Source organism: Haemaphysalis longicornis, unplaced genomic scaffold, assembly GCF_048455015.1.
Source record: "Haemaphysalis longicornis isolate Haplotype H1 unplaced genomic scaffold, Haemaphysalis longicornis Haplotype H1 scaffold_8, whole genome shotgun sequence".
NCBI lineage: Eukaryota > Metazoa > Arthropoda > Arachnida > Ixodida > Ixodidae > Haemaphysalis > Haemaphysalis longicornis.
Genome location: NW_027526445.1, coordinates 157,252,832 through 157,278,935, shown reverse-complemented (window position 1 = coordinate 157,278,935; position 26,104 = coordinate 157,252,832). Strand labels below are relative to the sequence as shown.

The 26,104-nt window shown below is 50.0% G+C and overlaps 1 protein-coding gene across 3 annotated transcripts in view; it reads right to left on the bottom strand.

Annotated features, from left to right (window-relative positions):
- The window catches only part of Mbt (serine/threonine-protein kinase PAK mbt), a 56,481-nt gene that overhangs the window by 5,788 nt on the left and 24,589 nt on the right, over positions 1-26,104 (bottom strand). The window contains exons 2-11 of one of the 3 annotated variants that reach the window (XM_077680783.1): positions 20,539-20,812; positions 18,752-19,018; positions 16,522-16,785; positions 14,451-14,534; positions 10,376-10,867; positions 8,486-8,833; positions 6,582-6,689; positions 3,489-3,677; positions 2,771-2,904; positions 2,121-2,508 (exon numbers count right to left, since the gene is read on the bottom strand). In XM_077680783.1, coding sequence (XP_077536909.1) covers positions 2,121-2,508; positions 2,771-2,904; positions 3,489-3,677; positions 6,582-6,689; positions 8,486-8,833; positions 10,376-10,867; positions 14,451-14,534; positions 16,522-16,785; positions 18,752-19,018; positions 20,539-20,757 — 2,493 coding nt within the window. In that variant the 5' untranslated portion in view covers positions 20,758-20,812. The remainder of the gene's footprint in view (positions 1-2,120; positions 2,509-2,770; positions 2,905-3,488; positions 3,678-6,581; positions 6,690-8,485; positions 8,834-10,375; positions 10,868-14,450; positions 14,535-16,521; positions 16,786-18,751; positions 19,019-20,538; positions 20,813-26,104) is intronic. The other 2 variants (XM_077680784.1, XM_077680785.1) reach the window with 2 other exon arrangements.

The window sequence follows — 26,104 nt, the reverse complement described above, 5'->3', positions numbered from 1 at the left end:
ACACCATGGGTTGCAGGCTCTTCTGATTTGCCTAGCCAGACTCTCACAGCTCACTTGACCAAAGCAGGAAAAAAAGGAATATACCGTAAAATTCCGAAGAGAGAGAGAGAGAGAGATGGCATTCAATGACTGCACCAAAATTGCTCAATCCTGACCAAGGTACTCAAACAAATATCTAGGCCTGGCACTGATATCAATCCTAGATCAGATTGAAGCACTTAGCTTCTTTTTGTCCCTTTTAATTGAAGGCCGCTGCCAAAGGAAGGTGCAGCGAGTCTATTAACCACTCCTCGAGTTAACTCTTTCGCTACCGCGCCTATCAAAATCGATCAATTTGATCGATACTTTTGGGAGCGCCTTTTCATAGCGTTCCAGGCGTTTCTCGAACAAGTAAAGCTGTTCGGAGTTAGATCAGAAAATGGCCTTTCAAAATCAGTTTTGTTTTCATTTTTGCAACGGAAACGTGATTTTTGACACGCTTTTGAATCACCTGGGTGTGGAAAAGGGGCGTGGTCATCGCGCGTCACGGCTACCAACGAAGAATGCGTGCAACTCGTAATTACTCTGCACCAGCGCTTGTTTTTTGCTATCAGGGCGTGAATGGGGAACTAGCAAATGATTTTCAATCGTCAGGTTCGCGCTCTGACAGTAATAATCCCAGAAATCGGCTGAAAATGTCAAGCAGTGCCTGGTTGCAAGGCTACTTTATGATTTTATGCAGTTTTATTGCCTTTGTGCAAGTTGTTCTAAGTACTGTGGTAGTTCTACTTACCCCAGGACCATTCACAAACAGTTTACAACAGTTTCGGTTTCGTTTCTGCATCGCGAAATTCATATTTAGCGCTACTACGCAGTTACCCAACTTCAAGGCTACCTGCCATGGCGCCTGAAGCGTCCGCGACTGATCCTCGAACAAAGCACGCCGCTCCTGATTTCCCCCTACCCTAACCCGATTTCTGCGATAATAACTTGAGATGCAAGTCAAAAGGTCACACCCAGTCGCCAGATATCTGTTCCGCCGAGGACAGCGCTTCAAACCGGCCTTACACTGCCAGCTGTTCGCCTTCCAGTTTCGTTTCCATGCGAGAGTATATCCGGGTGTCTAATGTTGCTGCTTAGTTGAACTGTCTATTCGGACGAGTCTCTGATAAGTTTTTGTACTGTTCCGTTTGAGAAATGTTAGGTGGCGCTGCAATAGAGGAGGCTCGTTGTGCTGTTCTTTTTTAGCGCGCAACTGCTACTCGGCCAAAGATCGCAGGGCACGATTCTAGCTCATCGTACCTCATTTTTGCGAGCAAGGCTACAATTGCGAGTGAGAATGTGATAATAAAGCTCAGCTTTATGTTTTGAGAGATAACTGACCGTGAACGACAACAAGCATCAGCCACGGCGTTCCGTTTTCAACTTCATGCATGTTTTTTTCCGCATCGCGTGCTTGTCCCAAATATTGTGCTCGCTGTAAATGCAAAGTCAGCCATTGACAAGATGTTTTTACGTTATGTGGGGGCAAATTGGTGCCTCTGATAATGTCAAACCGCCAGATTTATTCCAGGGAACCACCCGAAATTTCACATTTTGAATTGGAGGTTGGGCTTCACCGCATGACACGAGCACCGTGCGTGCTAACATTTTTTTTTTATATCTGAAAAACTGTTCCGCGCAAGTCGACATTTTTTTAGGGTGTGTTTTTGAAATGTTTCCCTACAAAATGTATATTCTAATTTTTTTCTACTACCGGTGGTTTGATATACACAACTCCTTTTTTATCATTTTTTTTGGCAACTTGACAAAAATTATGATTTTGATATTTTTTTTCACAACTATGATATATGAAAACCTTTAAAAAACTGGTGTTATTGGAAAGGCCGTTAAATAATCTGCATTTTGTGCTCCTGCAATTAGTGCCTAAATAATTTTTTAGCAGGAAAAAAAATGTTTTCTTGAACCCCTAAAAATTGGTCAATTTTCTGCGGTAGCGAAAGAGTTAAGCAAGATAAAAGCAAGGCACTTTGCTCTTCATACGCAGCACAAGTCTGGAGCCCCACGACACACAAAGCCTCCTCCAGCCCCGTGGTGGCCGCCCCAAAACGTGCCCCGATGATCCCTTCTCGGGGACTCGCCTTGTGGCCGTTGCGCAGCTTGGGCGGGGGCATGTCGCGGATGCGGCGCATGGCCTGCAGCGGGGGCTCGTTGAAGAAGGGCGGCTCGCCGTCCACCATCTCGATGCACATGATGCCCAGCGACCAGATGTCCACCTCGGGCCCGTAGGGCAGCCGCGAGATCACCTCGGGCGCCATCCAGTAGGGGGTGCCCACCAGCGACTTGCGCTTGGGCAGCTCCACCGACACCTGGGCGCAGAAGCCAAAGTCCGACAGCTTCACCCGCCCGTCGCTGGCCAGCAGGATGGAGTCGGACTTGATGTCCCGGTGGATCACCCCCTGGGAGTGCAGGAAGGCCAGGGCCTTGAGGCACTGCTTGCACACCGTCGCGATCTGCTCCTCGTCCATCCTGCGAGAAGAAGAGGGGGAGGGAGGGAGAGTTGCCCTCGGCGAGTGCTCCCGAGTTCTGCATTGCCGTTGCATCCACGGTGGATGGGAATCAAGAAACGAGAACCCACAAATCCCAAAATCACTTTGGTTTGCAGTGCTGAGAGATAGCTTTTGTTGAAAGATGCCGGCAGAGGACACTGGCAGCATATGTAGCTCCTTCAGCTGATCCGTACGAGACAACAAGCACACAACATTCTCGTGCGCAGCGTGTCCCCACCCACCTGGCATGGGTGACGATGTCGGTGAGGGCGCCCCCCTCGAGGAACTCCATGACCACCCAGAGCTCATCACCCACCAGGAAGCTGTCGTGCATCTCCACTATGTTGGGGTGGTGGTAGTCGCGCATGATCACCACCTGCACGCACCACGAAGGGGGAGGAGCGGAATCAGTTGGAGGGAGATGATCCCGATGTTCACGCCAAGAAGTGCAATCATCGATGGGCTTCGCAATAAGCTTACACAAGTATCATCATCAGCCACGGGGTACACCCTGCGGGAGAAATACCATGCCCTGGTGCGTTCACACAGTCAAACCTGGCTTTCTCGAATTATCTCTATCGAATAATTTGTACATTGAACTATTCGCGATCCCTGTACACACACGGACATGCAACAATGCCCACAGGTCCTCTGCTAATTGTAGCTTGCTGGTGGCAAAGAGTGCTTCATCAGGCAGGTTGACAGGCTGCAGTATCCTTGGCCGGTAAGCAACCTCGCTTCTCTTTCTGCAGTTTCTCTTAGCACAACATACGGGGCATGCTCAGCTCCAAGCAAAAGTGCGCTCACAACACGTACGTCCAGACCCCTCATTCGCACCCTCCCCACATCCTCCCTTCGAAGGACAGCCTGCATTCTTTCCCTCCCTTTCGTGCTCTTCTAAAGGCCAGCCAGATCCTTCCGCTTCCCCAAATACATTCCCGGGGGCAACGGTCCCCTCACCTCGTTGAAGAGCAGCTCGCGTCGCTGCTGCTTGCGCAGGTCCATCTTCTTGACGGCCACCTGCCGGCCGCTGGGCCGCTCAGTGGCGATGCACACGATGCCAGTCGAGCCCTCGCCAATCTTCACAAAGCTCTCCAGGTTCTCCCGGGGGTCCCCCGAACTCACCACCATCTGCAGGGCTGCCCGGAACTGCACCCACAGGGCAGATTCAAGAGGAAGGGGACAAAAAGAGGTCAGAGTTATCGAGGGGAAAGAGCCCTACTTGTGAACAACGCAGCTCACACCCCAATTTACGCACTGTTCCCATCCTCAAGTAGAACACAGAGTAGCGTTTGATAAACTGGCCATGCAGTACTCGTAGCTCGTGTGACAGCTATCGTTCAGCATGCAGGATACTGTGTGGGGTTCTTGGGGAGCGACCAACACCGAACCAACACCAAAAAATTGAGCCCTAAAAAAAGTTTTCGTTTATGTCTGTTCTTACTTTCATGTGAAGAAACAGGTGACGTTTTCTGCTTTTTTTTAACTTCCATGTCACCGTGCAATCCTTTCTGGACTTTCGTCTCCTCACTCGCAGTGCCCAAGCTCACTACACACAGTATGGAGCGTTTTTGCACGCGATTCCTGCGCGCCGGCGATTCCGCGCCGGCGATTCCGCGAGGCCACCTGTGCCTCGCATGACGCATGTGGCAGTGGGAGGAGCCTGACGACTTGCGCCAATGGGGAGGCGCGCGTCTCATGGCGGCAGTTTCGAAGCGCTCGAGACAGCCCGCTGGCTCCACCGGAGATGTCAGGCTTCGCACCCCGGCAGATATTTCATGGGCGCTTTCACTAGGAGTGCGGACGATGTTTTATAGCACCATTTTTGCCCCCATTATTAGCTAATTTAAAGCAAAAGACCTTCGTGTGTGCTTTGGGCGGCATTTTAAAGAGCGCTTAGAAGCGGCCGCTTAAGTGCCCCACACCACTTCGTGACCGAAGCATGGGGCGTGTGCGGGTGGTTTCGCGGCAGCGTCAGTGTGCCTGTGAAGTGCGCGGCACGTATTCGCAAGCAGGAAACAACAGCCCGACCGTTCCTGGAGAAAGAGTGACAAAGTGGGGACAGAGAGCCTGTACATCACCGTCGCTTGCTCGCTCGGCAGTTTGGCGCCTCGCCAGCTCGTTCGTATCGTCGGCCGGGCCGTGCAGGTCCGTTCGCAAGAGCCGAAATTTTTCCCATTGCAAATACAGTGGAATCTCGGTCATACGAATCTCAAGGGGCGGCAAAAATATTCGTATCACCCGAAAATTCGTATCATCAGAAAACGAGAAAAAATGGAATAGTGCCGCGCATGTGACATGCGGCGGCAACATGGCGTCGGCTGTTGCCCTGAAGAGGTGCAAGTAGTTCAGCGACCGCTTGTAACCTTCTGTTAAAACACAGCTCAAGGTGTAAACTCAATTGCTCATGCGGGGAAGAGCCCATAAAGTGGGGGAAAACTGCGCTATAAAATATCATCCGCGCCAAATATGCGCCGCGGAGGTGGCCCAGCAAGCGGCTGCGAGCGCTTCGAAATTGCCGCCATGAGGCACACGTCTCCCCATTGGCGCAAGTCATGACTCATGAGGCTCCTCTCACTGCCGTTGGCGGCAACGAAGGCTGAGCACGGCAAGGGGTAGGGCGGCGACGCACCGCTGTGTCGATAACAACGTGCGCACGCGGCCGCTCTAGCCATCGCTAGAGTCACTAAATAAGCCATCGCCACCTTTAACTAGTTAAAGGAGGCGATGCTCTAGCCCGGCCGTGGGCAGAGGTACCACCCCAGCAGAGGCTGGCGCCGCGGTGCCGGCCCGAATCGTCAACGCGAGAGTCAAAAGAACGCGTGCTCACCTTCGACGCGACGTGCGCACGCGAACCGCATGCGATTCGTGCACGTCGGCGTTGCGCGCGCATTATTTTCACGCCCGCGATGACGATTTCGCCCCCGCGACAAATGCTACCTCGCTCGGAAAATGACGCCCGACGCGCGCGGCAGTGGGAGGAGCCTGCCGACTTGCGCCAATGGCGAGGTGCGCTCTTCATAGCGGCAGTTTGAAAACGCTCCGGACAGCCCGGTGGCCCCGCCGGAGATGTTTAGGCCTAACACCCCAGCAGATATTGAATGGGCGCTTTCACTACCGGCGCGGATGATGTTTTATAGTACCGTTTTCACCTACATTATAAGCTCCTTTACCGCTCAAGCAATTTCGTTCGTGCCTTGAGCGATATTTTAGAGAGCGCTTAGAAGCGGTCGCTCGAGCTCCCGACACCACTTCGCGGCCGAAGCTGCCGCCATGTTGCCGCCGCCGGCCGCGGCGCGTGCAGGTGGTTACGCGGCAGGGTCAGCGCGCCTGTGGCGTGCGCGGCGCGTTTTCGCGAGCAGAAAACGCTCCATGCGGTTCACGCTCCATGCTTTTGTGCCCGCGCGCAACCAAGGGCGCACGGCCACACCAACACTCCCGCCTTCCGTCCACGCCGCAGTCGTCTGCTCGCGGCTCCCGTGTTCGTATCACCCGCACCAGGTGATAAATGCGTACGGATCAACCGAATTTTTTTACATTGCATACAATGCATTTTCGCCGGGGAATTTTAAAAATTCGTATCACAACGAAATTCGTATCAACCGAATTCGTATCACCGAGATTCCACTGTAATGCAATCTCGCCGGGACTTATCAGAAATTTGTATCATCCCAAAATTCGTATCACCCAGAATCGTAACGTCAAGATTCCACAGTCCAAAGCTTCACAGCAGCAAAGGTGAAGGGGATGATAGAGGCACCTGATGGATGAGGTGATAAAAGCCACATTCACTCTGTTTCCACACCGTGTTTCGATTGTGCAGCACAATGCCAATCACGGCATCAGAAATGACCGAAAAAGTCACGCTTTCTAAACATATGAGCGATGACGTGCATGTAAGTCATTGACCCTTTTGAAGGTGTTTGCCGGAGACATACATGTGACCATGAAGGGGCTAAAACATAAAAAAAGGGGGGGAGAGGGAGGGAGACAGGGGAATGCGCTGATGCACACGAATGGCCCAGACACTACATGACGGTGCCACGGACTGACCTGCTCGTGCGACAGCCTCTGGTGTTCGGGCGGGTGGCTGGCCTGTGGCTTGCCGGCTACGGGTGGTGCGTGCTCCATGGCTGCTGCCTGGCCCTTGCCCGCTCCGTCCTGGAAGAAGAACAGGGCCGAGTGCGTGAGCGGCTGCCTTCACACGAGTCTCACCAACAGCTCTCCCCCTCAAATATGTCAAATTGGGAGGCCCAACTGCTTTCGTACAAACCCCTGGAAACACCACTTGTTCGAAATCCTCGGCTGGCCTAAGTACACTTTGCCAGGCTTCAGTTTCCGTTACAAATCACAATGAATTACCCGGTCCATTGCACTTGCCTGCTCTGTATGTTTTTTCTTTATTCTGGAGATATTTTGTCCGTATATGCACTGTACGTGCATGCAAGGCTTAACCTACCGTAAAAACCACAGCTATATTTAAACGGGACATGAAGGCGATTATATACAGCCAAAATCTGGCTGCAACTGCAACTCTATTTCTAAGCAGATGGTAGGCAGCGACTTCCCTATCGGAAACCCCAGCTCCTTTCCCACTTTCCCCTCAACTCCGCCTCTAAAAAAAAAAAAAAAGCAAGAGCAAAACACACAACACAAGTGCTACAATGCTACGCTTTGTTTTTTTCTTTTGCTTGCCCTGCATTCTCTGGCCTGGTATTATGATTTCCTTGGTGTTTGGAGTTCTCTGCACAGCAGATTGTGCTACCCTGGTACTTGAGTGGCAGTTTTTTCTCTCTAGCATATATTAATATGAAACTCTATGGGGCTGGCTTCAAGGGAGGACACTGAATCAAACATGCACGTTAGGGAAGCAACGCCATATTCCCTAGAACTGTGGGCAGTCTGCCATCCGAGGCCTTTGGCAGGGCCCTTTCTGCGCAAAAGCTTTGGGCAGACAGCCCACTGGCTGACTGCAGCGCCCTCTTAGTGTACTGGCCTATTTTGCGACTGAAACAACTTTTAGAAAACTAAATTGTCGTTTGGATAGCATTTTCTGACATTACCACTTCTTTGGATACTTTTTCGTGTCTCAACAACTTCCCTTGGGTATTCAAAAACTTTAAACAGTACTGAGCACTCTTCCAATTTCCTGCTCACCACACAGTGCACACAACCACAGCTAAAAGCAGCACGAAAGTACATGATGCTAATATTATCCTTGGAATGCCTATAGAAAATTATTCAGGCAAGAAAAAGTAAACGAGCAAATAATTTTCAAATAAAAAATTCATCAGAACAGCAATTTGATTCCTTAACCTTTAAGCCCTGACTTTTTTATTTCAAGCAAAACAGTGCTTTTTGTGTGTTTTCCTAAATTTTAGGATCCCATAATCACACAAACAAAAAATAGAGCTGGAAGTAAAAGTATTAACAGATTTATTAATGAGGCTATTCATTAGGATGTCTGGCAACTAAAAATTTTGTTGAGCAAAGACATCACTTTTGCACATTTTCCGTATTTATAGATTTACAAGCTTGGGAATAAAGCTGAGACCGCCATTTTTTTCAGCCTCAATGTCCTAATTTCAACTTTACCGGAGCGTTTTCTTTTTTTGCAGCGTGTAGCTCCCCTGAAATGAAACGACAACGATATTTACCACAATAAGCATCATTGAAAACCAATTGCCCAAAAAACTAGCACATTTTGTTTCATTCTCTACGTGGTAGAGGAACTTCTATGTGATGGCATCAATTGACACCATCAGGTCGAAAAGGTTAAGAACGTTTCATTGGCAAACGTAGTGAGTGTGCTGAGAGGGCACTTCAGTCAATCAGAGAGCCGTCTTTTGCGCGTTTTCGTCACTAAGATGCTGCATCATTGCAATGCAAAACCTGCCCGGATGGCAGACTAGGCAAATTTCCAGCCTCAATAGAGAGGAGGAGGAGGCCCAACCAACCCTGTGTGTTCCGTCCACCATGGCCTGCCCCACAGGTGGAGGCAGCGGCTGCTGCAACGGTGGCGCCCCTCCGCTGGGGGGAGGCTGGTAGTGCTGGTGCTGGTGGTGGTGGTGGAGGTCGTTGCCGGGCACCCGGGGCTTTGGCGGTGCGACCGGGGCCTCCTTGGCCACCGGCGGAGGGCCGGGCGACTGGCTGTGGCCCATGGGCGGCTTGGCCCCCGGGGGACCGCCCATGGTGGGCCGGTACCCGTCCGGAGGCAGGTGGCCACTGCCGCCACCGTAGTTCATCTGCTGCGGGGACATCCGGTGCTGGTGGTGTTGGGGAGGGTTCGCGTAGCCGCCAGGGTGCTGTAGCCATGGAAGGAGAGCAGGTGGTCGGTTTACGGCAAGCGAGCACCAGTGAACGAGCAAATAACCCCAGCGATAGTGACGAGTGCGGTTGCGTAGCTCTATATTCTAAAAATGTCCCATTTTTTGAAAGATTTTTCAAAGGGGCACACACCCTGTCAAGCCATATATGAATGGCTTATTGTCTGCGGCCTCGACCTTTGTACCTATGAATGTTAAATAAAGCGTCATCTACTGATTGATAGCTTCTGTTATGGCAGTGTTGCACACTACAAGCACAATGAACCAAGCCACGTGGTTTCATTGTTTTCTCTTGTTTGTTTTTCGCAACCTAGTAAATATTCATGCTATTTGTTTGTTACACTAACAAATGGAGGGCATTCCTGGCACTTGTAATTTACAGACAACATCGCTATGTTCAGCCAAACTAGAAAATACTTCCCAAGAATGTTTCCCGAGCTGTACTCTGACAGCTCAGTCGTAGGGTCAAAGATAAATATGATGAAATGCAAAGTAATGGCCCACAGCCAAGTGGAGTCCCCTTACTCCAGCCAATGAAATTAATAAGTAGAACAGATGGACGAATATAACCACCTTGGACAAGTTGTCGGCACCGAGCTAGGTCACGGAAGAAATCAGGCATAAGATTTGCATAGGCTAGGGTGCATTTGGGAGGCACTCTCGAGTAATGAACTGTAGGTTACCTGTGTCACTAAAAAAGAAAGGTATACGGCCAGTGCTAACTTCTGGCCACAAGTTAAGGGAAACTTGAAGGCTAAGCGCCTCGACAGAAAACTTTGGTCTGGCCAGCAAAGCACCTATGGAAGAATGACAGGAGTAACGCTCAGAGATAGGAAGCGACCCTCTGGCAATTGGGAGCTGAGTTGTGCCAATCCGTTTTAATTTGAAATCAGACGAGAAGTCAACTGTCCGAACAGCAAATACCCAATGAAGAGAGAGAAAATACCCAATGAATTACAACTGGGGACTCGGGAAGAAAGACATGGTAAGAAAATTTAGGGGCAAAGAATTGGCTTGGATAATACAGAAAATTAGCAGTTGAGAGCCTTACAAGGTGTTTGCTCTACACTGGAGATGAAAAGTGGGTTGATGATGACATTTCCACCGCTGAAACTAATCAGCTTGCACAGGTGGCAAAGTAGACAGAAAAAGCTTCAAAATGTGTTGCAAACTACTTCACTTTACTGTATTGACGGCTTCGTGGCACACCCCTTGCTGCCACTTGCACCCATATTCATGAGCTGACAACGAGATGGCGAGACTATGGTGACTGGGAGCCAAAGAGGTCTGCCTATTGTGTTGTCAATGAATGCCAGGCCCCACAGCTTGAGACCGTAGCACTCGGACTCAAGGAGAAGGGCCATGGCAGTTATGTGGAGAAGGAAACATAACCTAAGCATGCATCACCCATCAAAATCAACGGGCTGCAATATGAGAGCTTCCACTAAGGTTCATAGCCGAGAGGAAGCTACGTCGTCAAACAACAGGTTAATCCGGGAACACTCAAGACGATCTACTCACCTCGTTCACGGCGTACTGGACGGGAACACCCGAGGGGGACAGGCGGTGTCCTCCGTTGGACACCTTCCCGTTTGGAATGTTGTGCTGCCCCTGCGGAGGGCCGTGCATAGGGGAGGATCCCCGAGGGTGCTGCTGTTGTGGGGGGAGGTGGTGGTGCATGGTGGACGGAGGAGGGTGGGCACCGTGGGGGGCACCGTGGGGTGGCCGGGAGTGGTGCGGGGGACCTCCGGGGCCGTAACCCGTGGGGGGCTCCCAGTCGCCAGGGGGGGCGCCGTCGTAGCGGTCCTGCCCCGAGCCCCAGCTCTCGCGGTGGGGCGACGACTGCCGAGGCTGCTGCTGCTGGCCGGGGTGGGTGGACGGGTGGTGCAGGTGGGGTGGAACGTGGTGGGGCGGTGCGTGGTGGGGTGGCAGGTGGTCTCGGCTGCCGTACTGGACCCCCGGGACTGGGTGTGGCTGCTGCTGCTGCCCATTGTGCGCTGCTGGGCCCAGTTCCTGAGGGGAAAGAGAGGGAGGGGGGGGGTTGCTTCACAAAAGACTAAGCTCACAAACTGCGCACGTGAAGAAATGAGGTGCTACAGGGTGGGTCGAACACGCAGCCTTGGTGCACGAATGGAACGTCAGCTCCGATGCACCTTGAGGCCAAGGCTTTGTGTCAGTGCGTAAACAATTGCGCTGCAGAAGACGCTACGAAAGCTTTGAAGTCAGTTATGCACTGATAACACTGCCAGCAACATAAAAGAAAACAGAATTGCTTCAAATGGAACTGGCAGCACTGTTCTGCGCCCGCAAAATGCTCCCAATTTGTGCCTGTGCTTGCAAACACGGCAGTGAATGGCTTGCAAGTAGTCACTTGAAAAAAGGTATGATGTAGGAATTGTTGATTGATTGATTATGAGATTAACGCACCAACACCAAACAGGCGATGACGCGCGCCATAGTGCAGGGCTCTGGATTAATTTTGACCCCCTGGGGATCATTAACATGTGCCAAAATCTCGAGCACAGGGGCGTTTTCGCTTTTCACCTCTACCAGAAAAGCAGCCACTGCAGCTAGGAATCGAACCCGCGGCCAAAGAGGAATTCTTCAAGCTTACAAAGGTACAGGGGGGAAGGAACCCACTCTTCCTTACCTTAGGCGTTGTGTAACATATTATGCACAATGAAGCAGAAAAGAAGGGGCTGTACTGCTCCCAACTCCAACTACACTTCGCACTAATAGAGGAGCCGGAGGGGTGCACACACGGCATCCAATTATGACCACTCGATACTTATACATATCGGAAGAACTGGTAATGTTAGGGTCATCACACCTGGCAATGTCTCAGCCAAGGGGCCCAACAACGACTGAAAAATTTTGGAGCCCAAGCTGCTTAATAATTTTGTGCCCCCCAAGGCCAGAAGTGCATACACACTGCGCGCCATGTTTGCGGAGAATTTCCATCACAAAAAACAAAAATGGGTGGAAGAGTTGAAATGCAGTAAAACTACAGCGGCATGGTGTTTTTAGTGCCCAGATTGTTAAGCGACCCTGAAGGGTAAAAATGAAGCCTTCAATATTTGACAGTCGTGTCTAAAAAAGGCTATTTTGACAACAAACTACATTCAATTACGCGACGAATTACGGACAGAGAGGAAAGATTAAAAGCTGCCCAACGACTTTTCCTGCACTTATCCCCGGTCATGTCCACGAACAGACCAGTGCGAACTGGCTGACACTGGCAACTACAAATGAAAAAGACCTGGGAGCTCAAAAACAAACTGCAATGGGAATTGCGAAATAGACCCCCTCTTTTAAAATCGGTAATACAATTATTGAGTCATGCAACACGATTAAAAACTCATGCAAGGCCAACAACTTGACGGAAATATGCCGAGCAGTTTGGCAAACTGTGGCACCTTTGAGTTGGTTTGCAACTTATTAGTATCACCAGTTTCTGGCAGTGCTTAGGTTCGCAATCGTCATGTTTAGGACTGCTACAAAAATGTGGCCATTTGACTGAGCTTGTTGGATTTCAAAATTACCACCTCCTAGAGCAGCAGTAGAAATGATAGTGGTATTGTTCTACTCGGTTATTCTAGTAGTTCTAGTCACAGTTATAGCATTGGACCTCTGGCGAAGAGTCTGCTTTGCCAACTATGTTGCCAATTATGGTGAGGAAGGCGGCAAATTTAAAGTCTGCCACTAATCGCGAAGCCTTCAGAAATGGCCACGTTGTTTACCATCAAGCAAGAAGCCAGTATGAAGGTATGAAAGGCCTAATAAAGGATTTTCAACACTTCCAGAAATTGAGAACTACCGACCGAAAGCGATTCCTTTTCAAAACCAGCCCTAACTTTTGTCACGTGTCATGACCACAAACTTTTCATTTTGTCAGCTTCTAGTACAGACAAACCAGAAAGAAAAAAATCTTATGATTTCTAAAGTTTGGTTACATTGAACTACGATCAAATGAACGATGTAAAGTTTTATCCTGCCTGCACATACCTTCACAAATGCTGCATAACGAAGCACGTCAACAGGCAAGTGACGCACGCTGAAATTGTGAGCTCTGTCCATCACATACCATATTTACACGATTGTAGGTCGACCCTTTTTTTTTCAAATTTGACAATCCAATGTTGGGGGGTCGACTTAGAATTGAAATCGAACCGTCTACCGCTAGTAATGGCAAGATAAACGAGAAATCGGGGGTGCTACGAGGTGGGGACAGCTTTGCACCCTCGTTCCCATAATTATGACCTCAACTATGAACCGCATAGGGCGTCTTCTGCTCGTGAAAATGCGCTGCACTGACGCTGTCGCGAATACCACCACGATCGGCGGCGGCAACATGGCGGCACCATTCGCGAAGAGGTGCACGTAGCTCCAGCGAGCGCTTCTAACCGCTCTCTAAGATATCACTGAAGGCACAAACGAAGACGTTTGTGCAGGAAAGGAGCTGATAATGTGGTCGAAAACGACACTATAAAGCATCACCCGCGCCGCTCGGGAAAGCGGCAATCAAATATCTGCCACCGTGGTAAGCCTAGACATCTCTGGTGGCGCCAGCCGGCTGTCCCGAGCGCCTTCAAGCTGCAGCCATGAAGAGCGCGCCTCTCCATCGGAGCAAGACGTCAGGCTCCTCCCACTGCCGTGCTCGTCACGCATCACACAGACGTAGAACTTAGAAGCTGCCGCGCGCGCGGAATCGTCAACACGGGAGTCACCCTCGCAACGCCGATGCGCACAAATCACGTGCAAAAACGCGTCAGGAAGCATTTTATTCATCTCTACTAAACAAAATGAGTATTAGCAAACCCCTCGATTCAATGCGCGGCACTAACTAGCCCAAATCATATCACGTTGTTCAGTACACTTCCGAATGCGCTGGTGGGAGGTTAGTCGCTCAAAAGTAAATCACGCGCGGCCGCTTCCGTCAGCCGCCATGTTGTTTGTTTCGGTATCGCACGGCAGTGGCCGCTGCCGGTTGCTTCAATGGTTGTCATCTCGCAGCAAATGTGTTCTTCCCGCTCAACCCACAGCGCATGGTTATTCCGGGTGCTTATACAAAAGCTTTTCTTTTTTTAACATCTACCGTGCATACCACGAGCGCACGGCTCTTGTGGGAGCATCGATTATTGATGGTAGAGCCGCCGGATGGGTTGACGGAAGAGCTTCTCTTTGTGATAAGATTTTCTAGGCCGCGCTCGCATTTCTTTCTTCCTTTTTTTTTGAGAGATGCGACTTTCGGGGGTCGACGTACATTCGAGTCGATTTACAATCGTGTAAATACGGTACTGTAAACCGTACTTTCCTAATTCTAAGCCTTCGCCCCACCCCGTTCTGGACTAGCGCTGTTTATAGAGGAGATGGTTGCCTAGAATCAAGTATATTAACCTTAATTAATTAAAGTGTGTTTGGGGCAGCCCCTTGCTACTGTGAGGAAAAGAGAGGGTTTAGAGATGTGGCTCTGCCAAGAATCAAGAAAATGCGGTGCACCAACTGCTTGGGAAACCAGCAGTGCAAGAAAAGTGCAAAGGAGAGAGGAGTGAAAGACAGAAGAAAGAGAGAGAGAGAAAGCCTACGTGAGACGTACGTGTTCAGGATAGTAGTAGCCGCCGTTGTGCGGTGAGAAGTGGTGGGGCGGCTGAGGCGAGAGTATGCCATGCCAAGGTCGCCCCTGCACGATGCAGCACTTGAGCTACGTTCTTTGTGTTTCTTCCCCACGAGGACAACAGAGACACAAACGTGCTCAAGCTGCAAGTCAACCAAGCTCACGCCCTTCATTACGAATCGAAAGGTTACACAGGTATTGATGTAGCAACATCAGCATTTACGTCTGGGGTGGGGTCATGGGGTTCACAGGTGCAACACAGAGTGGCTTCGCGGAGTGGCACGGCCGTCAGGGCTGTCAGGTCGGTCGGCCCGTGAAAATCCAGAACTTGGTGCACAGCGTTGATGTACATACTGAATCATAGCTTATAAATGCAGAAACACTTTGCATATCTTAGAATTCCTAAGATAATTTTTAGGCTCAATAAGCTTGCCTATTCATGTTTTTTGTATACTTTTTTTGCACATTTTTTTTGTTCCTTTGAACAATAAACTGTAAATACTAATTACACTTTTCACAAGACTGCAGTTATGTGTTTGAAAGAGAAATCTATAAGCTACAATTTCATGCAATGCTAAATGTGTCCAGTAGCTCAAGAGAAAAAAAAAGAAACTTTTCTGTGAGCACTCAAAATCGGCCATTTTTCCGCAGTCACAAAGAGTTAAAGGCAGGGGCATGGTCTTTTTCATCTTTTTTTTTTTTTCTCCACATAGCCACTGCTGCAGAGTGGGTTTTACAAATGGTGCACACTGCTTTAACATCCTTTGTATTTGTGCTCTGAAGGAGCACGGCTGCGTTTCTTAGCGTTTAAAGACTGAATGGATGGCCTGGGGCAACGTGATAAGAACGCAAGTGTATATTCCCCCTATCTTGTGCTCGTGATGCCGAAGGCGGTTGCTTATTAGAACAACAAACAGGTAGTGGAAACCCACAGCGTTGCGGCTAGCTATCTCCAGATGTTTAAAAAGGGAAAGGGGCGGTTGCTTATCTGCACACCGTTCTAAATGAAACAACTTCCGAATTGCGTCAAGCAAGGGAAGTTGTGTTCATCATGTGAGTGCAAATGAAACAAGCAAACTACAGGGTGCCTGCCTATTTTTTTCTTTTCCATGCTAAAGTTAGGAGAGCAGGGAGCGCACACGGCGTCAGATGGCTGATTCAGTCTTTTCTTTCTTTCTTGCGACCACAAACGATGCTCCAGCTGCACCGGTCAATCAGAGGATCCGCCAAAAAACCGCACTATAAACGGTATAGTGCTTCGGCTAACAACGTTTTAAGCGGTATGCTTATGTATTGAGTTATATGGGAGACAAACTGGTGGTCACAAAAACCCACGTTATATCCGGTCCGGCACTATAAGCGGTTACGTCATAAATGGTCTGCACTGTACCTACTACTGAAAGCTTTGAGGGCGAAAGGCTAATACAAGGAGCTGGTGAAGACTGCTATAGCAGAGCTCCCTTGTGCCTTTGATGCCCCCTACCATTCACCGCCCTCTTTCCCAAATGGCAGTAAAAGAAGGTCCCCTCTTGAGTCTTTCGTGCTGCCTACAAACCAGCCTTCCTACAAGGTTGCTCGGCCCAAACACCTCGCCGTAAGCTTCGAAGGAACCAGCAGCATGCAAGTAGGAAAGGGCATTCACCATGCAACCAGCACGTCCTTGCTCAGCCCTACAAAAGCTTCCGTGTTTAAAACACACTCCGAGGACACCTGACCACTTCTCACAAGTTGTGAACGTGAAAGCACTGATGTCGAAACGGACGCCGCCACGTGCTTTTTCCGGAGTTCTGCGCTGCTACGAGTAATGGCGACTGTTGCGCCGCTGGATGAGGTCAGTGCAGCATGTCATGTGTGCTCGATATGACGCCAAACACCACACTCACAGTCACACTGTCCGCTTTCCCTATGCTCCTTCACGGTGTCACAGACGCATGAAACCCACATCTTGGCTTCCAAAGCCAATAAAAACACTGTTTTCCCACTCCATGGAGGCCATTTATTTCTTTCGCACTGAAACTCGCGTTCAGAATGAGAGGAACGGAGAGTCCCTCACCTGTGCGGGGCCCTGCATGTGCTGGTGGTGGAGGGGTGGCCCCTGCATGTGCGCGGGTGAGGGGCTGTCGGGCATGTCCTGCTGCTGCGGGTCACCCCCACCCCCGCCAGGGGCCCTGTGCACCACCCCCTGGGCGTGCATGTCCTGCAGCGGGTGGTCCTGTGGGTGGCTCTGCTGCGGGTGCGTGTAGCCCGGGGCGTACGCGTTTGGGTGGCCCGCCAGGTGGTCTGGGGGAAGACGGCCCCCGCCCATCGGGTGCTGCACCTGCACAAGCATGGCGGGTCACCCGGCGTTGTCACTGGGATGCACCCAAAGCTCACCCCCTCACATCCCACAGCAATGCGACGTTTTAGTGCTCACCTCCCTCCCTTAACCCCATGTTGTGCTTGCAGAACGGTGGAGTAAAAAACCAGGCTGAAAAGGCACTACAGTCGAATCCCGCTACAACGAAATTGACGGGACGTGCAAAAAATTTCGTTGAAGCGAAAATTCGTTGAGGCGAAATCTGCCCCAACATACCACGGAAAAGCCAGAAAAATAGCACCGTATGTTTCCGCATGATTGGCAGCATAATACAACGTTTATAAAAAGGAGTGACACGCAATAACTTCATGTTTATTCGGATAACAAATATACCAATGGTTATGTTTTTTCACTGCACGCAAAGAACGCGTTACGGAGGGGGGTGAAGAAATGCAGGCATAAAACATATTGCTGTACAACAAGGCGTGTCCACCGAGCTGATTACTTGCAGATAGCTGCTAGACCGTCGGAAGCCCCCCTATCGCTTGTGGCAGGAGCAGTGCCGTTATCTTATCCTCTGACCGGCATGGCAGCTACTGACCTTGGCAGGCAAGACGCGCGCGCTTGCATTGAACAGCACGGCGCACTCGCAACTAAGATAGGATGACTTGGCTTCAAGACCGAACACGCAAACATGATTTTTGCTCTTGGCTATGAAGAATGGTAGAAGGAAAACGACAAGGACAGCTGCTCACAACGCATACATGACGGCGCCGCGCAAGCAGCGGAGCACATTTGTGCGATTTCAACTGGATATGGATTGGCTGTAGCTCCCGCTTGGCGAACCGGCCTGCCGCCTCATGTAAAGACGGCCAGCTACATCGTTATCACCATCAAACAATGGTGTCTGCCTATGACTTTTTTTTTGTTTTGGGTGGCAGTGTGGGTGCACCGCGCATGTATTCGGTGAAACTAAGCGTCCTGAATGTATAAAAAGTTACAGATAGCTGGCGCTATGCTTATTTTATTTTAAAATAATTGTTCAAACCCAGCCGAAATCATCGAAAATTTCGTTGAAGCGAAAGCAAGCCTGACAAATGGTTCGTTGTGGCGAGGACTTTGTTGCATTGACTTCAATGGCTAGCTAACGAGGAATTGGAAATATTTCGTTGAAGCGGAAATTTCGTTGAAGCGGAGTTCGTTGTAGCGGGGTTCGACTGTATGTGCAACCTACCCTGTCACTACGAGCCTGCTATCACAAGCTGTGACACGTGAGTTATTTGTGCCACTGGTTAGAACACCACAGACGCGAGAGGTTGATGTCTTAGCGGTTAACAAGCCTGATAGCTCTCGTCACTATCATCAGTGACCGATGAAGGGTTACGAGGTATCTAGAATTCCCCCACATTCTTCTTTGCTCTGCCCTTAAGGTGTGCTCAGCTCTCCACGTACAGCTTGGGAGGGCAGGGGGAGAGAGAGAGAGAGAGAGAGAGAGAGAGAGAGAGAGAGAGAGAGAGAGAGAGAGAGAGAGAGAGAGCAAATTTTCTCCATCGCAACGGTGCTACACTGCAAATGCTACCGCCTTGGTGCCCATTGTTCAGTGGCCATGCAAGCAAACAGCAAAGGCAAGTGACAGCATGATGCCCCGCTACAAGTGAAGTGTCAAGTCCATCTATTAGTAGCTTCAGTTTCTCTCTCAGGACGGACAGGAACGCGATATCACAGCGTCTGCTCAAGTTTTGCCCTTGTGCAACTTGCAGAATGAAAAACACTTTCTGATACGGCAAGTAATGTCTTAAGTAAAAAATTTCGCTTCCATTTCAAAAGTTAATTTAAGGAGACACCCACTTCCTGAAGCTCCAAGTTTTAGAGAGAAGGATTTTCCCCACATGTGCACCCTTCCCATTAGCAGCAGATGTGGTCTGCTGAAAAAAGAGAACTTTGCAGTAGTACTACAAGGCAAGGGTGCCACAGCGCCGCCGCCCACCTGTGGGTGCTGCCCCCGGAGGGGCTGCTGCTGGTAGTGCGCGTAGGGCGGCAGCGGGTGGCCCGGTGAGCCCGGCGCGGTGCCGTCCGACATGGCGTCGTGCTCGGGCACTGGAGGGGGCATGCGGCTCATGTCCCGGTGCATCATGGGGGGGCTCTCCTTGCGCAGCGAGTTGGAGCGCGTCACCGACACGGGCCCCCCACCTGCCCGCGACGGTCCTCGCGGCACGGGGCTCGTGCTGCCAGGGACACCGCCTCGCACTATGGTCTGCGCACACCACAAACAACACCGCCATCAACCTCTCTTGCCCTGAACACTGGGACAAGGGCCTTTCTTCATCATCATCAGCAACGGCTTATGAGGTTTACCGCCAGACGAAGGCCTCTCCCATTGACCTCCAACCTCACCGGTCCTGCGCTAATCGAGTCCACTGTTTACCCCCAAAGTTCCGTATTTCATCCCTGCATTGTGTTGTCGGCCCTCCCCTTCTTCTATGCCCATCTCTTGGTATCCACTCTGTCACCCTAATTGTCCACCAGTTGTCGGCTTCTCACCAATTGGCCAGCCCAAATTCATTTCTTTTTCTTTACTTGAACAATGATATAATCCACTCCAGTTTGCTCCCTGATCTAGGAAGCTCATTTCCTGTCCCCAAGTGTTACCCCCATCACTATTCGCTCCATGGCACGGTGCAACCACAAAGCTAGCTCTCTGTCCCCACCTCCGTTGTGTCTCCTGGTAGCCATGCTCTCGTGTTAGGTAGGAACCTTTCATTAAAACTTTCGAGGGTTTGACCCAAAACAGAAGGCACCTTATTTTCTTGCAACTTTTTCGCCTCATCTCTACCGTATTTACTCGCGTAATGAACGCACTTTTTTTCGCGTAAAACAGAAGCAAAGTTGGGGGTGCGTGTATCAAGCGGGGAAAAAAAGAAACCTAATTTTGATGACTGAAGTTGGAAGTGCGTGCGTTATGCGAGTGCGTTCATTACACGAGTGAATACGGTATTTTACTATTTACATGACAATATCCTCGATTCCCATGCACTTGAATATGCACTGCAAAATAACAATATCCTAACTTAAACAAGGCCCACGGGGAGACGAAACGTGCACATCTGGTCTTACGTTGGTCGCTCTTTAAGCTATAGTGTTCTTCCTTTCAGCAGGTTAAACCATACAATTTTACAGAGAATGCCTGACCTACTGGGCTGAAAACCACACAAGGTTAACTGTTGGGGCACCAGATTGCCAGGTTTTTGACGGCTATGTGAATGCAAACTCCTAGTGGTCTAAGGTGAGGCAAACTGATACGTCTGCGGTGTCGACTGTGTTTCGAAGGTGGCATTGCAACGTCAAAAAGCCGGTGAATTGGCAAGCTTCTGCTTTGCGAGCCAGTAATAACCAGGACACTTAATGCTAGGCAGCCACGTTACAATCCAGTCTTCAACTACCCACACAAGCTGCACCCAGCAGCCCGTTTAATTTATCCAATTTAATTCCTGCCCTTGAAGCTATGCATAAAAATAAATATTTAAAGAAAAAAGAAGCCAGAGAGCAAAACCCTGCTACCAAAGCTATTGCAGGCTTAAACCAATACAAGACAAAAAAATTGCGCTCCACATGCAAGGGCACTGCCTACATTCACACAAAAGGAACCATATAGATCAGAGCTACTAATTTGCAAAACCAGCCACATAAAATTGACAATGCAAAAATATTTGGAGGGTGTTATGAATTGAGAGCACAAAACAGCACGCTAGCAACGTCCCCAATTTGCCAACTCACGTGCAGCTTCATGTCGAGAATCTCGGTGGGCGTGATGTGGGAGGGGTCGACGATGGGCTTGGGCCGGTTCTCCTGGCTGCCCCCGGCCCCGATGAGGCTGGCCCATTGCGGGGGCAGGCCCACAAAGCGGCCCTCGCGCCGGTCAAAGCCCGTGTGCACCCGGTGCTCGAAGTTGCTGGGCGCCGAGATGATCGGCTTCTTTTTCTTCTTGGCAAACATCCTTCCTGGGCAACCACTGCTCCTCCCGCTCGAGCCCAGGCGGCTGCTGCTGCTGCTGCTGCGAGACACAGTTGTAAGGGGGGTCGCGTCAATCAGTTTCAAAAATTCCAAATTTGGGGGGTTTAATGCATTGAAGGCAAGCTGTAGTGGAGGGCTTGCCAAGATTAATTTGGACCCCGCTTAATGTGCAACAAAATCGCGGACACACAGGTGTCTCCAGTTTTCACCCGATCAAACCCACAATGCCCTTGGGATCAGCAGCACAACGCCTTAGCCACTGAGTCACTGCAGCGGGAAGCACCATTCTACTTCATATAAGATACAGAAGTGAAAGTGCCTAGCCCCATCTCCACTCCTTTGCTTGTTGCAACAATGGCGACATTCTTTTCATTCACTGCCACAAGAAGGCCTGCAGTGCGATCAGCATGACGTTGAGGTATAGTTTCCAGTTCCTACCCAAACGGTCTGGGTTTGCGCCCCAGCAATCCTGCTTATTTCTTTTTCATGTCAAGAAATTTTTGTGCAAAAATGCTCTGAACGAATTTTTGTTCCACGAACGGATTTTCCGAAACTTCTGCACTCCCCCTGGTATCGTAATAAAGCAGCACAGCACAGCTGCACATCAAACAACGCGTAAAAACCCAAGCAACGCAAGCTTGCAAATAAATATAAACCAAAGGCGTGGAAATCACCTGGCACATTTTGAACAGTCAAAAGTGGAAATGAATAAAACAGTGCCTTTTCAACTTAGCGTTGCTTTAAGTCTGTTCAGGCAGTGTGAAATGAGCAATGCACAGCAATGTGATGATCACACATGGAAGACTTGATTTACCATTTGGCGCGTTCATGCCTCCAGCCAACATTTTGCTGAAATGTGTTATAGCCCAAATGCAAACTTCAAAATCATGCAGGCCAGTTAGGTGTGTGCATTGGTGCAAATAAGGTATCTGATATATTTATTCACTGAACCTAAGTGGTACTAGACAACCAACTGCCAAGGAAGACCACTAACAACACTACAGCAGCAACCGTTTTTATGCCAAAAGAACAGTTTGTGAGAGTATGAAGGCTGGCACAGAATGAAAGCAAGTCGCTTAACTTTCTATTCCCGACATTTGACATTTGAAAAGCATTCACTTTTTACCCACTCTGGAGGAGCGCACCAGAGCGCACCAAGTTTAGTTAGCTCACTTTGAAAACACGTCAGGAGTAAAAGAAAAAGTCGGAAAAGCTCCTAAAAATGCGCGCTGGTCTCGTCTGCTATTTCTTTGGCAGGTTCACCTGGATGGGTGGGGTGGGGGCTAATCTTATCGCACGCACAAAGAAGGAAACAATCTCGTCGAACTGGGCCGACGGCGGCGTCACCGTGGATGGCTCTCCAAAAGCCGCCCGTATCGAACCCGCAAGCCCAAGGCACCCGAGGACTTTCGCCCCGATCTCGCAAGCAGCAACAGCAGCTGCCAGAGAGAATGGGCGTCTGTTTGTTCGTGCGGCAAACAAACGCGCGTTATCGCGCGGGCTCCCAACCGCAGAAGGGAACTTTGCCCCCCTTCTCTCCCTCCCAAGGGGTAATATTCGTTTTGCCCCCTCCTCTCCTTTCTCTTCCACTTCTCCTCCGCCGCTAAGCGCCGCTTGGCGACACACACCGAAGCGCAAGCTTGCGCGGCGCCGGCAGCCGCATTCCACAAGGCGTAGTCGCGGCAGACGTCGTCGAAGCGCGCCACTACCGCTGCTTTTTAGTTGCGCTTCCACGGTGGCTTTTCGCGCGAACGACGCCTACACGCCCATGCGCGCAGCGGCTGGCACGTACCGCACGTACTAAGCAACATCACTAGGCAAACGGGCGCTGCCGCCGGCTCCAGAGGCTCCTCGGATATGCGCGCACATGCGTGCGAACACGCATACGCTTAGAGGGGGTCTGCTGGATGGATGGAGACTACTCGCGCGAACTGGGCCGAACTGGAGCGGTTGGGGGAGGGGGGTGATTTACGGAAGCCGATTATTACCATTTCTCGCCTTCGTGTTTCTCTTATACCAGGTTCGCTCATTTCGTACATTCTTCTTGAATTTCGCGGATGGTCGCAGTTTCGTAGCACGCACTGGGGAGGGGGGGGCGTGTCTTTTCGAGAACAAAAAAAATAAAATAAAAAACCTCGGTGTCACTGCGTAGAAAGGATCGAAAACTTCGGCTTCTGAGTTTGCGATCTTCAGCAGAATCCTTGATTTCGGACAACGTGGCCAAAAAACGGACACGCCCCAGTAACATGGTGAACGGAAAAACAGAATACCAGCGACCAAGAGTCCCATTTGTTTTTGCCGCAGTCACGGACTTGATCCGCAGCAACCACCACCTTCAAAGTTGTGAAACCTACAGCCGCATCTATCTGAGTTTGACCCGCTTCCCACCAAAAAACCAGGACGGTTTGGAAGCGCCTTCCCGCCCTCTTCACTGATACAGTCGACGACCATACACAACAGCCCCTGCCATTTGTGCGTATCGTTTGTCCCGTGATACATCCGATGACGCTTATTAAAGACGATAGTCTTTCTTGGGCTACTAAACACGAGAGAGAGAGAGAGAGAGAGAGAGAGAGAGAGAGAGAGAGAGAGAGAGAGAGAGAGAGAGAGAGAGAATAACCGTTTATTTAAATCAACAGGGGGGATTGTGCTGAAGCTTGAAGGAGGCGTCCTCAGCCCAGGATGCCTTGAGCGTGGGCAGCATCGACAGCCCTTTGAGCCAGCCGAAGCTGGTCGTCCAGGCTGGTGCTCGCCAAGGCGCTCTCCCAAAGCTCGACAGTGGAAAGTTGCAGGTTGGGAAAAATCAGTGGATATTGGTCACATCCTCCGACCATATGGCGTAGCGGCCCAGCCAAAAACTAATTCTTGAACGACAGGTTTACATAGGCACAGCATTTCTACACTACTAAATCTGATACCGTCATTCACACTTGTCAACGTTGTTGAGCAAAAAGGAAACGTTAGGCTTATTTGCAGCAAGACGTCAATACATAAGGGTTGTTTGCATTGGTCTTTTAATTAAAAATACATGGTTACTTGATTTTCGCGAGAGCAAATAAAAACATACGCCCGGAAAGAAATCTTTGTCCTCAAAGGACAGAAAGCGCTCGCAGCGCCCCTCGTGGCAGTGTTGCAAGCTCAAAAGTAACAAAATGTTCCAGTAAATGGTGCCAGCAATGGAACGCGTTAAAACTGATTTGACTTGAGGGGCGAAACGGGAGAGGAAAAGCGGGAGAGGTGGGCGAAAGAGAGAAGAGAGGCATTTACGTGACAACGGCGGCAGACGACTATCGTCCTTCGACGACATTTCTAGCAAAGTGAGCAGATACGCGGCCAATTTTCGGTGTTCGCTAAAGAACTACGATTTGGCAGAACAAAGAGAAAGATCCTGTTGATACCAACGACACCGTGTGTGGCGTGTAATTAGTTTATTGAAAAACGGTACCGGTTTCGAGCAATTTTGAAGGATTTTTCTCACGTCGGTGTTCTGAGTATTCTGCGCCGCATGCACGTCGCTACATCGCTGCGCCTTGAGCGGACGCGCAAAAGTATCAGGAACGCAGCTGTTCCCGCATTTAGAAAGGGACCCGTCACTCAATTAAGACCGCGCACAAAGCGGCGCCAGTATACTATATACCAGCCGTAAGAAACTCCTCTCTTCGTGACGCTTCTACCGCACTGATTAGCAAACGTATACGACGTCACTCGTTTTTCCATTCTCTAAGCATGCCTTGTGCCGGGTCATTTCCCAGTTTCATCCTCAGACTATTTAAAAATCACGGCATAAATGCGCAAAAGCTTTCAGTAAGCATGAGACAGTTGATGAAATCACATAAAAAAGTGAAAAGTAAAAAAACACAGAGACAACTTTAATCGGCTCGTTTTTTTTTTTTGTTTTTTTTTTTGTTTTCTTGTTTGCCCGTAACGACCATTAACCACATACAAAATACGGAACGCTATGCGAAACGCTATGCGGAACGATGCAGGTACGCAACTCGACAAACGCGCCCAGCAAAACACGCGCAGGACGGTCTACGCGGAAAGCGAAACCAAGCACGCGCGAACCCCGGAGCGCTCGCATCTGCGCTCTCAAACATCGTTCAGAACATCGCGAATTCCAAGTCGGATTCCAGTACCTAGTAAAATAAGCTCGCGCGACAAGACACTGCGGCCGCATTACGTACTCATTACGCTCCACGGAGCCGCGTAAAACGATCAAGACGGCTCGGAAAGATCTTCTATTCTTTCATTCCTGCCCCAGTTAATCGGCCACCATGGCGACATATCCACGCGCATTCCGAAGGGTAAACGTGGATTTAGCGGCTTTCTTCCGGGGAAAAGGTACGACCATAGGCGTGCCTTTTGTCTCTCAACGTCGAAGTTGCGCCATAGGACAACTGCCGGGGTCGATGACTTCGTGGCGCGAGAGTGCAGACCGCGCCTCCGCCAGAAACGCACGAATGCGGCGGGGTAACGGAAAATCAAGTCAAGAAGCAGGGGGCTCAGTTTTGTCCGTGCACCCTTCACAAAAATGCTAGTAGAAAGGTAGTAACGGGTTGCCTGCCAGTAAGTATGGAACCTAAATGCTGTCGTCACTAGTCTAGAGCGTGCACTTTGTAACAGCTGCTTGTTCGACACTAACAATCAGTGATAGTAATGAAATTGCATGAATTATTGAACATAATAACAACACCTTTTCCACTCCAAATCACGACTGAAACGTTTTTGTAAATCCACATGCTTACCTATATATGCTCCCATAAAAAAAACGCATAATTTTAAACTGCTGAAATAATTGACAAGCCCACTGACGTGAGGCATTTCCGCTGCTGGCTATAAAAGCAAGGGAAGATTTATTTCTAATGTAACCAAGTTATTATAATCGCTCTCCCCGAGCATCTCGTTGGTTTTCTTGCTCAACTTATTCGTTGTCCAAGTGAGATATGTGCGTATTGATGCGTCCATGTCGTGCTGCGCGCTCAGCCGATCCACATTTTCGCGCGTAGTTTTTTACTAGGTTATGCATGGCCAGTTAGCAAAAGCACTAAGTACCTAGCGGATACTGTGACAAGGAACCGGTTAGTGTTCTGTTAGTTAGTGCCACGACATTTTTTTTTAAGAGTGTGGAGGAAGGAATACTCCATGATTTTGTCCATTTCACACGAGCCCTGATTGGCTGAAAGGCGACGGCCAGGATGTGACGCATAATAACCAAGGCGGGCGTCATCGGTTCCGGAGCATGGCCTGAAACATACCCCAAACGGACAATTATGTTCTGCCCCAGATAAAACGATGATGAGCGCTGTGCCGAAACCCTCCGGATCATCTC